The sequence below is a fragment of the Heterodontus francisci genome, chromosome 8 (assembly GCF_036365525.1).
Source record: "Heterodontus francisci isolate sHetFra1 chromosome 8, sHetFra1.hap1, whole genome shotgun sequence".
Taxonomy (NCBI): domain Eukaryota; kingdom Metazoa; phylum Chordata; class Chondrichthyes; order Heterodontiformes; family Heterodontidae; genus Heterodontus; species Heterodontus francisci.
The window spans coordinates 70,052,267-70,064,925 of record NC_090378.1 but is presented as its reverse complement, the minus strand read 5'-3'; the positions used below and the strand labels follow the sequence as shown (position 1 = coordinate 70,064,925).

General features: G+C 39.5%; 1 protein-coding gene across 6 annotated transcripts in view; it reads left to right on the top strand.

Annotated features, from left to right (window-relative positions):
- The window catches only part of lepr (leptin receptor), a 165,123-nt gene that overhangs the window by 147,478 nt on the left and 4,986 nt on the right, over positions 1–12,659 (top strand). For all 6 annotated transcript variants that reach the window (XM_068037296.1, XM_068037298.1, XM_068037297.1 and 3 more), the window contains 3 exons: positions 2,140–2,241; positions 6,568–6,673; positions 10,191–10,266. In XM_068037296.1, coding sequence (XP_067893397.1) covers positions 2,140–2,241; positions 6,568–6,673; positions 10,191–10,266 — 284 coding nt within the window. The remainder of the gene's footprint in view (positions 1–2,139; positions 2,242–6,567; positions 6,674–10,190; positions 10,267–12,659) is intronic.

The following is a 12,659-nucleotide window of genomic DNA, read 5'->3' as shown; positions in this document are numbered from 1 at the left end:
ACACAACTGAAATAAATTAGCTGGCTATTTATTCCATTTTTATCTTTGTGGGAGTTTGCTGTGTGGAATTTGGCTGCCATATTAGCCATAGTTGTTCCACTTCAAAGAAAGCTAAGTAATTGACTGTGGATAACTTAGGACATTCTGAGGATGCAAATTGGATCTATCTTATGATCCAAATTTTTGAGTGGCTGGGCTCTTTGGATGACAATCTATTTTTACGATCAGATGAGGAGGGGTTGAAGGGCCCCCCTCTTTTCCCTCTCCTTGTTTGACTGCAACAGATTTATTTCTTTCTGAAGTGAATATACTTGCCAATTCAGTGAGTGTTTAACTGTTTACGTGCCATGATCAAAGAAAGAACCAATTGGACAGGTTTTCTTGAGTTTAACAAAGAAAGAGGTTAGCTTTATTGTACTTAAATCGAGCTAAATAAAATGATAAAATACGCTTTGATTTTCTCTCGCTCTCTTCCCCCCTCTCTCCCTCACACACACTCACACACACACACACAACTGATATGTTACAGAGTCGGGAAGGATAGGTTGGTCAAATAAGAGTCCAGAGAAATAAAAGGGGTATACAGTCTGTGGAGGTTGGTGCCTCGGCTGGCTTCAGGTTGGAATTTGGTGGTCCTGAGGCTTCCGATTTGAAGATGTGGACGCTGATTCGGTAGTTCTCCTGGAGGCAGTAATGCGGCTGATTTCCTTCAAGGAGTCTCTGTCTGCATCAGGGGTATCCCTGGGTTGTCACGGTCAACAGGCAGGATTCAAAGCATGCAAGGTGAAGAGGGAGAAAGAAAGGAGGGACCCCACTTGGGTCTTCTCTCCAACATCTAGCTGCCTATCTCTCTACTGCAGAGAATACACCAGTTTAAGCACACGAAGATGGGCCTGACATGTGGCCATTATCCAGTGATTCAAGAATGATGAATACTAATGTGTATTCCCTCTTGCAACTTAATCAGTCCATGTCTAGGAATTCCCTTCTCACAGCTAGGGTCTCATTGTTCAAGTGATAAAGTTTGAGTGTTTCATCTTTACCAGTTGAATATTCAGGTAATGGCCTTGATGCCTTGCTAATGGGAGCAGGATAGGTGATTCACTCAGATTCCCCAGGTCATTGTCCTTGATGGGTCTGTGCAGACATGCCATCTCCATCTCAGTGCATTAGAATGTGGAAAGTACAGTGATGCAACTTAGAGTGGCCATCTTTAGCTTCCAGCATCAAGTCTCCTTTTATCTTTTTTTTAAAAATTCAATTCAGGTTTCCAGCGGTGGATTAAAAATCATCATTCGACATAGCACGTTTTTGTGACACTGTCATCCCAGCATATTCTACACAGTATCCTATCATATCGATCTGAACCTTTTTGTTTATCCCTCAATCCCATTCCCAACTGAATATTGATCCTGCTATTTTTTCCTAACTACTTTTACTGGGTGTCTATTTCACATGCCTATGACTGTCAGGGAAGAAAACTCTTCTAATTTGATTTTGTGCTTGAGAGTAGTAAATTTTATGTTTGCATCCTTTAGTTCTGTGTTTGCAGTACAGGTTAAATATTTTTGTCATTAGCAATTTAAAAAAAGCTCATCCCGTCTCCTCTCAATCTTCTGAAGTGAAAAGGTTCCATTCTGAGACTACCTCTTAATAATGGGGAGACCTTTTTCTCACAGAATCAACATTGTCACTGAATGCTTCAATGTATCATATGTTTTTGATGGTAGAGTGGGGGAGTTCAGAATTATGGGGAGATAGTTTCAGGGAAACACTTTTCCCCCATGATGCACTGGTGTCAGTCCCAATTAGAACCTTTTGCTTGTCCCTATACTTGTTATTGGCTGGGAGGCTTCTCCCTCTTTTTCATAGTTTTCATAGATTTAGATGCTATTGAATAATGTTAAGGTCTCCATAGCCAGAGCAAAGAGGATAGTTATGCTCAGAAATACCTTCAAACACAAACATTTTTAAATCTTTTGCAACAGTAAAACATGCAGCTTTTTTTAAATCAAGGTTATCAATTAGGGAAAAATATCTAATTGTATATGTGTCATATAAGTTAAGTGTGATGATATCTATTTTTCATTGAAACAATACTGCTTCAAGTTTAACATTGCTCTATTTTTCTTTTTACAGACCACTTTTCTCCATCTATACAGTACCAACTGACAGTATACCCAATTTTTGCTGAAGGGGTAGGACAGCCAAGCAGTTTTTATATGAAGAGAAACAGTAAAGGTATTATTTAAAAAGACTCTTGCTTTCGAATGAATGTTTAATTGGTAACAGGAGAATAAATGGGTTGATAATTTCCCTGTCCCCAACCTCTTCTCGATTACACGCATCTATCTCTTTCACTCTCACGCTTTGCTTAATGGGCTAAATGTTCGTTTCTTCTTCTGATAGTGTAACACGAGTACTCAAATAAATTGTATTACAGAAAGATTGGATGGCAATTTACTCCTATGAATTATCAGTCAAGTGTCAAAAAGAAGTCAATAGGGCAGATAAGGGGCATATTCACAGGTTTTAGCTAATGCCACTGTTGAGTTATTTGGTGGGACAAGCACAATATAAACCCAGGAGGGGCCTGACTTTCACTCTCCATCACTCTCTTCCATCTCTTTCACTCTCACAATCTTAATTCAGCCATAGAAACATAACTACTGAACTATATAACCTAACCTTCATTTCAATTACAGCAATTGGTACATATCCAATATCACAAATTATATCCTGAGGGAGATGTGCACTCCTTTGGATGCTCTCATTCTGGATTAATTCTCTGTTGATATGATATTTTGGTCTGTCGGCCTCTCAGCTGCTTCTTTTGTCACCTCATTCCTTTTAGGAAACAATTTCTGAGTGTACCGAAGCTACTTCAAAGCAATGTGCTTGTGGTGGATGTCTTGTACAGCAAGTTGTAAGCTGGAGGTAAAATTGCCAGGATTAAACAAGGCTGGTGGCTGGGAGACCTTATATTTAACCATAATTTTGAAATTTTCCTCAGGAGAATAAATGTTTTTTTTAAAAGATACAGCACTGAAACAGGCCCTTCGGCCCACTGAGACTATGCCGACCAACAACCAGCCATTTATTCTAACCCTGCAGTAATCCCATATTCCCTACCATCTACCTGCACTAGGGGCAATTTACAATGGCCAATTTACCTACCAACCTGCAAGTCTTTGGCTGTGGGAGGAAACCGGAGCACCCGGCGCAAACTCACGCAGTCACAGGGAGAACTTGCAAACTCCGCACAGGCAGTACCCAGAATTGAACCCGGGTCCCTGGAGCTGTGAGGCTGCAGTGCTAACCACTGCGCCACTGTGCCACCCGAGTTGATAATTTCCCTGCCCTCAATCCCTTCTCGATCACATGCATCTATCTCTTTCACTCTCACACTTTTCATTAATGGGCTAAATGTTCGTTTCTTCTTTCGATCGTTATTTTTGAGCTAAAATTTTAAAACCAATACCAATTCTTTGTACCTTTTCTTCTTTAGCATTGCAAATCAGCATTGGATTTTGAATTTTAATTTGCTGAATCCTGTGTCCTGCTAAACAAAAGACATAATGCACCTAAATCAAAATTGCCCAAGACTCAGAGGGTCTTAATTATACCCATTTTCATTCAAGGGCTGCAATTTAACAGAATTGACTGTACACTAGAAAACATGGCTATCCCCTCTCTCTCCCATTTCCAATCTGCAGTGTCTAATTTGCATCTTGTAGGATGGTATTTCTATGGCTTATCCACTGTGCAGGGACCGATTGATTAAACCTGATGTTTTAAAAAAATAATTAGGTAGAGCTGTGCACCCAAAAGCTCTTGGGTATAGATATGAGGCAACAAGTACAAGGATTTAAAAGTGAATCTAAAGCCTAATTTAATCCTATATGACTAATACCTCATTTCCTGGCTCCAGGCACTCATGATTACTTTGATGTTAGCAGAACTTAAATTATTGTACAAATATAGTGGAAGCAGGGCAGAGGTTTAAATGCTTGTGCTGAGCAATCTGGATCATTATCAAAACCAATAAGACAACATTATTTTTAACAATTGAAGATTAAGGTAATGCATTATAATGCTTACTTTTGTTAAAAAGAACAGGTGCTGGCGTATTGCAGTAACCACATATCTGTCAATATCGTGATTTAATACTAGGAGCGTGGCTTGTTCAGAATCATTGAACAAAGAACTATTCATTAGCAATCCACAAGTAGCAAACAACATAAACTTTAGTTTGAGACTTCTGCAGTGTTTGTGAGGGACAGCTTTTTAACTTCGAAAGCCACAGAGTTTGAACGGACACAAGCTGACCATTTGATCATTTCAATTACATATTTTCAATGGAACTGACTCAAATGGAGACAGCTAAAGAAAAGAGGTTATGGGTTTCCAGTGCTGGAAGGTAAATCGGAGGGAAAATTCTTGCCTGCACATTCTCTGCCGCTGCTTGTCAGCTGGCTATGTGGGTATTGGGAATTTATTGTCCACGTTCCAGGATTATCAGATAATTGGCTTGCTTGAACCATCTCATTAATCAGTCCAAGCTTGAGCTTAAAAGCAGCATGATAGTGGGAACAAAATCATGAGTGGAATTAAACAACTGACTTGCCAATCCGTTCAAATTTTTAGGTGGCCCTTGTTTTAACAGACTGGAGGTCCTGCCAGTAACAGGTGGGGGCCTTGTTAATTTACATAGTCTCCAACTCTCATTTTCTTACCTGCCCAAAATGAGGTGATTCAGATAACTACGGCTCAGGCTTTAGGTCCATCCGCCTTTTATCTCTTTCGGGTGTTCAAAAAAACTTTTATTGATTTAGTTCTTAAATCTCTTTTTCCCAATAGTTGGTCAATCTAGATGATGCATGTAACTGTGAAGGGTTCACTTTTTAGATGTCAATCACCTTAAACAGACATCTGTCAAGGACCTAAAATGAATTAATTTTAATTATGAAACAAAAGACAGACATGATAATTGTTTGGTGACCAAACATGCTCAACTTTACTAGCTTGGATTTGAGAGGGCAAAGGCTGGAAGGGGGTAGGGTGCCGAGAAATACAAGAAAGTGGTAGAAGATGGCCAAGTTGGTGATTGAGACCGGGGAGTAGAGAGGCCAGTGAGATGGTAAGATTGAGGGGAGTGGTCGTGAATTTAGATAAGACAAGAGAAGTTAAGGGAGGACAGGAGGGTAGTGAAATCAGAGGAGATAGGCCAAGTTGCCTCGAAGTGGAGCAATTTGATGCAGTAGAAAATGACAGTTTTTCCATTTTTCACCTCAGTCATCCTGAATGCCAATTTAAGAAAAAAAAATCCATTTATATAGTGCCTTTCATGTCCTCACAGTGTTCAAAAATGCTTCACAACCATTGAATTACTTTTGAAATAGTGTCAGCAATGCCTGACCTTGAAATTGCTTAGTGCTGACACTGGAAACTTCCAATAACACCAATATCCATCATCTTAATGAATAGAAAATTGACCAAAAATGTATCTAGGTTTCACCAATGCTTTGCATTTATAGGAAACAATAAAGGTTTAGCAGTGTGTTGCAGGAATTTAAAGATTTCCTTATAAGCATGGAACATAGCTGAGAAAGAGAGCGTAACACTTGAGTACTTTACAAAGGTCATCTAAACCTTTTAAGTTTCAGCATTGGAATGTGCTAGTGTGTACTTTTATCTAATGTTTATAAGTGTCAATACGCACCCTGCGACATGTTTCTCAATGTCATTTTACGAATATGCTTAAGGAAGTGATTAGGCTGTAGAAGTAGGCGATAGGGAGTGAGAGTCAGTAGAAGCTTCAGGATAATAGAATGGGACCAGATTTTACATCACTGCATTGTAGCATTGTAACTATAGCAATATGATTCATCCTATGGTATTATAGTCCTCCATGTGACAAATTCTATAATACTATGCACCTTCATGACTCATGGGTTGGTATTGTACAGTTTTGTAGTGCGTGTTGATTTTTTAAAATGTCTTGAGTATATTGAAGTGTATGTCTCCATAATATGCAGTGCATTCAAATGACAATATGGGTCCTTTACAAAAAGATCATCCTCTAACAAGCCACTGACTTGTGCTGGGTGCGACAGATCCTGGCAACCTTCTCTTGCTTCGCCTAAGTAACCATTGTTTGTTTGTGAGACATACAGTGAACACGATCACGCTTTTTGATTGTGAGAGGCACCACAGCAGAACTTGATCTTGATCTCATTCCACATCCACACACATATCCAGCAAACAGGAGCAGGAACAACAACTGATTTCCTCACCTGTCTTTAAATTATAGGTGTTGATGTCAGTTGGAGCACTCTCACTGCCACTTCAGCTGATCAGTTACCTCAACGCAAGCCAGAAATTGAACCTGGAACCATTCTGGTCTGTAGAGGTCAATACTGTAGTTAACCACCAAACCAATGGGAGAAAATTTCTATTGATTTTTTAAAATCACCACCTGCTTTATTCATGACTGAGAGAAGCTACTGGACTCCCATGTATTCTTTGTATTATATAATGACATCGCAAATTCTATTTCTCTTTTAGGAGAGCTGGCGAGGGTCAACAATGATGGAATGCAGAACATTATTCTCCCACTTGTATTTCTATCATCCGTTTTATTGATTGGAACCTTTCTAATATCTAAGCACAGGTATGTTATAAAACTTAGATATAGAAATCTTCAAAAGTCTTCAAATTCACTTACTTTTAGGTTGAAATAGTTGCTTTTCCGATATTGATTTAAAGAGTGATTCAAAGATTATTTGAGACAACAAACTGTCACACTCTTTGATTCTTCAGATTCTAAACCTGAAATGGAGGGCAGATATCACAAAGAAAAAATTGATTTTGAGATTCTTTTGATGGTTTGCAACAGCTGAAATCGTTTGTTTTTTACTCTAACTCAAGAATAAGTCACGTTTTGCATGGATATTATGAGGTTCTTGGCAGGAGTCACTACTTTGCATTTAGGATTTACATTTCACTATTGTATGAGAATCATGACAACAAGGAATGCAACAGTTCAAGGAGAAGGCCTACTACCACCTTCTCAGGGCAAGGACACACAATAAATATGGGGTCATCCCAATGTTGCCGACATCCTGATAAAAATAATAAACATAAATTATGGGGAAATAGTAGAAAATTACCACTCAATTATTTATTTACAGTTTGTAATTTCACTATAGCAGGAGTTTTTACCGATTATTAGGAACTTAGGAACTCCATTAGATCATTTAGCCCCTTGATTCTGTTATGCCATTCAGGAACATCTGTATCCTAACTTCATCCACCCACCTTGGCTCCATATCCCTTTATACCCTTGGCTAGAAAAATCCTATTGATCTAAGATTTAAAATTATTAGTTGAGCCAGCATCTACTGCTTTTCATGGGAGAGTTCCACAATTATACCACCCTTTGCATGAAGAAATGTTTCCTAACTTCTCTCCCAAATGGCCTGACTCTGATTTTAAGGTTCTGTCCCCTTGTCCAAGAATCCCTCACCAGCAGAAAAAATTTCTATCTACCAAATCAATTCCTTTAAAAATTCTAAAAACCTCAATTAAGTCATCCTTTAACCTTCTATATTCCAGGGAACACAAGCCTAGTTTATGTAATCATGCCTTGTAATCTAACTATTGGCGCCTTGATAACATTCAGGTAAATCTGCACTCCTTTCATATTCTTTCTAAGGTGTAGTGCCTAGAACTATATTCAGTACTCTAGATGTGATGTTAACAGGGGCTTTGCATAACTGCAGCAAAACTCTAGCCCTCTAGTTATAAAGGCTAACATTCCATTAGCCTTTTTGGTTATTTTTTGTACCTGTGACTAAATTTTCAATTCTACATAAGTAAATTAGGACAATTTTGTCATTGTAAAGAGAATTTTACTTCATTTGAGTTTGCTATATCCATTGCTTCATCTTTTGAACTGAACAATGATAATTACAGTAAAGCATAAAATAAAACTTTCAGCAGCTTGCAATATACAGCATATGCAATAGTTTTTAAAGATAACAGGAAGTTAGATAATTTATTACCAGCCATGTATGGATCAAAAAAGGACAAACTTGAAACATTGAAAACTGTTATTGCAAAGAAAGCTATCACTTAGTTACATGCAGTGCTTCCTGTTCTTCAGGCCAGTGTTTTGATTTTAATTTAATAGTAACTGAGAAAAAGCAAGATAATCTTATTTGCGGAATTAGGAGAACTAGTATTGAATGTTATAGTATCAGTTTAGCTACCCAGACTACAACAACAATAGCATCAATGAAACTTCACATAATTTTTGACTTATGTAGTGAAGTCAATAAAATCAGAGAAAAATAATAAATATACAGCTGCACCATATTGGGCTGGATTTTATAAGCTTGCCACTGAGCTTCAAAAATGGCGGTCCACCCATGCAGGCTGCAAACCAAAGAGCCGCACTGATCATGTGGAGGGGGCAAGCTGTCTGTCCCCGTCAATGGAGTCAGCAGCTTGTGCGCAGGCGCTGACGCCATTTTTAAAGCACAGTCAGCCCTATCAGCTTTTTAAATATTTAATGATAGATGGAATCAAATTCAATTTATTTTGCCCCTCTCCCTCCCCCATAACAATTAAATTAATTACTTGCCCTTTCACACCCCCAAACACTTAACTTTACCATCTGACCACCCCCCCACCACAAACTGCCCAAAGTTGAAACTACAACCCTTCCCACCATCTCCTACATCCATGACGTTAATTTGATCCAATTCCCCCCACCCCCCTGCACTGATAACCTTACCTCCTCCCCCCCTCCCCACCAGTGTTGCGCTTCGTTTCCCCGGACGGGAATCCGAAGGCGCGGGAGTGCCGGCCACCGGGCCGAAGATCACGGCGGGTCATCAAGAGGTGATGTAAGTATACTTAAATTAATTAATTTAATTGATTTAAATATTAAAACTGTGGTTCCATCGCCCAGTGGCGCAGTGCCTCACTGCCCCCGGGAGGATTGGGCTGGGCCCTGTCAGCATCAAGGTCCATGGCAGGCCTCATCCGGGGCCATCTTCAGACCGCCCCTGCCACGGATCCCGACACTAAGGGCTCCTTAAAATCCAGCCCATTGTCTGCCCTTCAGGATACCATTGTTTATTGAAATGAAAGTTGTAATTAAAATAATTTGACATTCCCTTTTTCATAGAGTTCAGAACACCATTTATAATCTTAACATCATTCATATCATTCTCACCATTCCAGCTGTTTGTTTTCTGCTGATCGAGCAACATTGTTTAGCTTTTAGGGCAGTGTCTGCTCTTATAGATTGTTTCAATTTAAACAACGTGATATTGCACATATGGTAATTTCAGTGGTGAATCTTTTTATTTAATCCTTTCCAGTAAAGTTTTTATATGCGATCATATCTTATCTTTACATTTGCTATGCACTGTCACTTACAGGTATTAGATTCTTATCTTCATACTAACTGATGAAAGTTCTCATCTACAATATGGAGACAAAAACAGTAATTTTGCTGTATCCTTTAAACATCTATATTATCATTACAATTTTTTACATACTTGCAGCAACATAAAAGTATTTTGGCTATTGAACTACTGGATGATGTGTTATCCTTGCCTTTTCTCTCTTTTCAGTTTCTCTCTCTATTGATAGCTAATTGTGAAACCCTCTTTGTCTTTGCATTTTCTGGTCCTTTACTCTTGCTGCTGCATTTGTTTGCTTTGCAAAGTCTCCAAGTCTCATTTTCTCACCTACCCATCTTTAGATAGTACATATAGCTATAGCTCAGATTTTTGCTGGATTTTATGAAGCATACTTCCAGATCTGTAGGGAGCCTCGGATATGTAGCAATACGTGTTATCTATAGATCATTGAAACATGCTTTCAACATAATAGTTGAGGTGAACAGCATATATGAAAACATCCAGTATTCTTCCAAAAGACAAGCCAACTATTAGTATAGCACACATCATTGAAGGCCCACTGAGTTGAATTACCCAAAAAGAACATGAAATTACAGGTGTGCTTGCTCATTTATTGGACAAATTGAATCAGTTTCAGTTGCCGCATAAAGACAGATTTTAGTTCATTATTTCTGCTTAGATTGTTGCATTATGAGTTTTAAGGACTTGTATCTGAGGTGTGATGAATTAATAACTGACCTTCTTTACAATTAGAATAAAAAATCTTGTCTGGAAAGAGGTCCCTAATCCTAACAAGTGCTCTTGGGCTCAAGGAATTGACTTCAAAAAGGTGGGTTTTAAAAAAAAAATTATATTCCTTTAATTTTTATGTAAGCATTTTAAATAATGAACATGAGGCAGATTACAGAGATTAATGGTTACCTGAAAGTGATTAAATTGAGTTTAATGCATTCTTGAGAGTGATTGTGTAGAGATTAATAAGTATTTATTGCACTGTGAATAATGGCCAACAGAGAATGATTACACAGAAACAAAGGTTTCTGGTGATTGTGCACAGATTAATGTGCACCTAGCATTGATTACAATGCAACAATTTAATTGATGAGTTAAGACAGTTTTCATGTAATATAACTTGTATCTGGAATTGATTAAAAGATAGCAATCTAATCAAGGGATTTGGAATTAAGTAAACAGTGTAAACATCTTTTAACATTGAATATAGCCTCTTCTGTAATAAGATGAGGTGAGAGTGACTGCCCTTGATATCAAGGCAGCACTTGACCGAGTATGGCATCAAGAAGCCCTCGAAAAGCTGGAGTCAATGGGAATCGGGGGGAAAGCTCTCTGCTGATTGGAGTCAAACCTAGCACAAAGGAAGATCCTTGTGATTGTTGGAGGTCAATCATCTCACTCCCAGGACATTACTGCAGGAGTTCCTTGGGGTACTATCCTAGGCCAAACCATCTTCAGCTGCTTCATTAATGACCTTCCCTCCAACATAAGGTCAGAAGTGGGGATGTTTGTTGATGATTGCACAATGTTCAGCACCATTCGCAACTCCTCAGATACTGAAGCAGCCCGTGTCCACATACAGCAAGACCTGGACTACATCCAGGCTTGGGCTGATAAGTGGCAAATAACATTTGCGCCACACAAGTACCAGGCAATGACCATCTCAAACAAGAGAGAATCTATCCATCTCCCCTTGATGTTCAATGGCTGAATCCCCCACTATCAACATCCTGGGGATCATCATGGACCAGAAACTGAACTGGAGTAGCCATATAAATACTTTGGCTACAAGAGCAGGTTAGAGGCTAGGAATCCCGCGGCGAGTAACTCACCTCCTGACTCCCCAAGGCTTGTCTACCATCTACAAGGCACAAGTCAGGAGTGTGATGGAATACTCTCCACCTGCCTCGATGGGTGCAGCTCCAATAACACTCAAGAAGCTGGACACCAAGACAAAGCAGCCCACTTGATTGGCATCCCATCCACCACCTTCAACATTCACTCCCTTCACCACCGACATACTGGCAACAATGTGTACCATCTACAAGATGCACAGCAGCAACTCACCAAGGCTCCTTAGACAGCACCTTCCAAACCCGTGACCTCTACCACTCAGAAGGACAAGGGCAGCAGATGAATGGGAACACCACCTGCAAATTCCCCTCCAAGCCGCACCCCATCCTGACTTGGAACTATATCGCCATTCCTTCACTGTTGCTGGGTCAAAATCCTGACATTCCCCTCCTAACAGCACTGTGGGTATACCTACACCCCAAGAACTCCAGCGGTTGAAGAAGGCAGCCCACCACCACCATCTCAAGGGCAATTATAGATGGGCAATAATGCTGGCATGGCAGTGATGCCCACATCTCATGAACGAATAAAAACATTTTAAAAATAAATATCTCTTAAATTGAAGCAACATTCTTGGGCAATTATTGTTACAGTTTGTAATTTTCTTTTCAAATGCCAAAAAAATCAATTGAAACCACAAATGCGGTTCACCATTGAGTGAGTGTTGGGTATTTGTCTTTGAAAATAGTCAGTAAATTGTAATTAAATTAGAAATTAAATAAATGCCTCCTTTCAATCAACAACCAGTTTAATCCTTATCAAAGTGAAAGAGGCAGTTGTTGGAGAAAGGATCATGCTTCCATTTTCATCTGCGTGCTCAGTGTTTCCATAGATCAGCATTTCCTGACAACCCCGTCCCCACATTGTCCAACAGTTGATCTCAGAATAGCATATAGTGGTTCCTTAAGCTCTGGATCTTGAGCCCGTCATTGCTGCCAGGCTTTCAGCTCTCCAATTCAGTAGAGACTTACCACAGATAACTCAGCTGAAACTCAAAAAGATCCACCAGAAAAAGGTAACTGCTCTGTTCCTTTTTCTTTAAGATTAGTTGCACAGATTGGAAACTGTTGACCCTTAAACCGCATGGCCTAGAAATTTGGCAGCGTCAATTTTTGGGTGCCTCACATGCAGAATGCTAACATCCTGCACTGAAATGGGAGGTCTGAAGAGCCTCGGGTTTTGGGCCTCTGACCTCAATATTATGTAGAAGGTGCAGTGAAAGGAGTCCACACAGATTTTGTGCCATAGTTCAGGTAAGTGATTGGGTAAGATCGGTGAGGTCTTGAAGTGGAACTGCTGTGCCTCGGAGTCCGTTGGGATTGGGGGGCACAGCAAAGAGGTCAGGAAAGGACATTG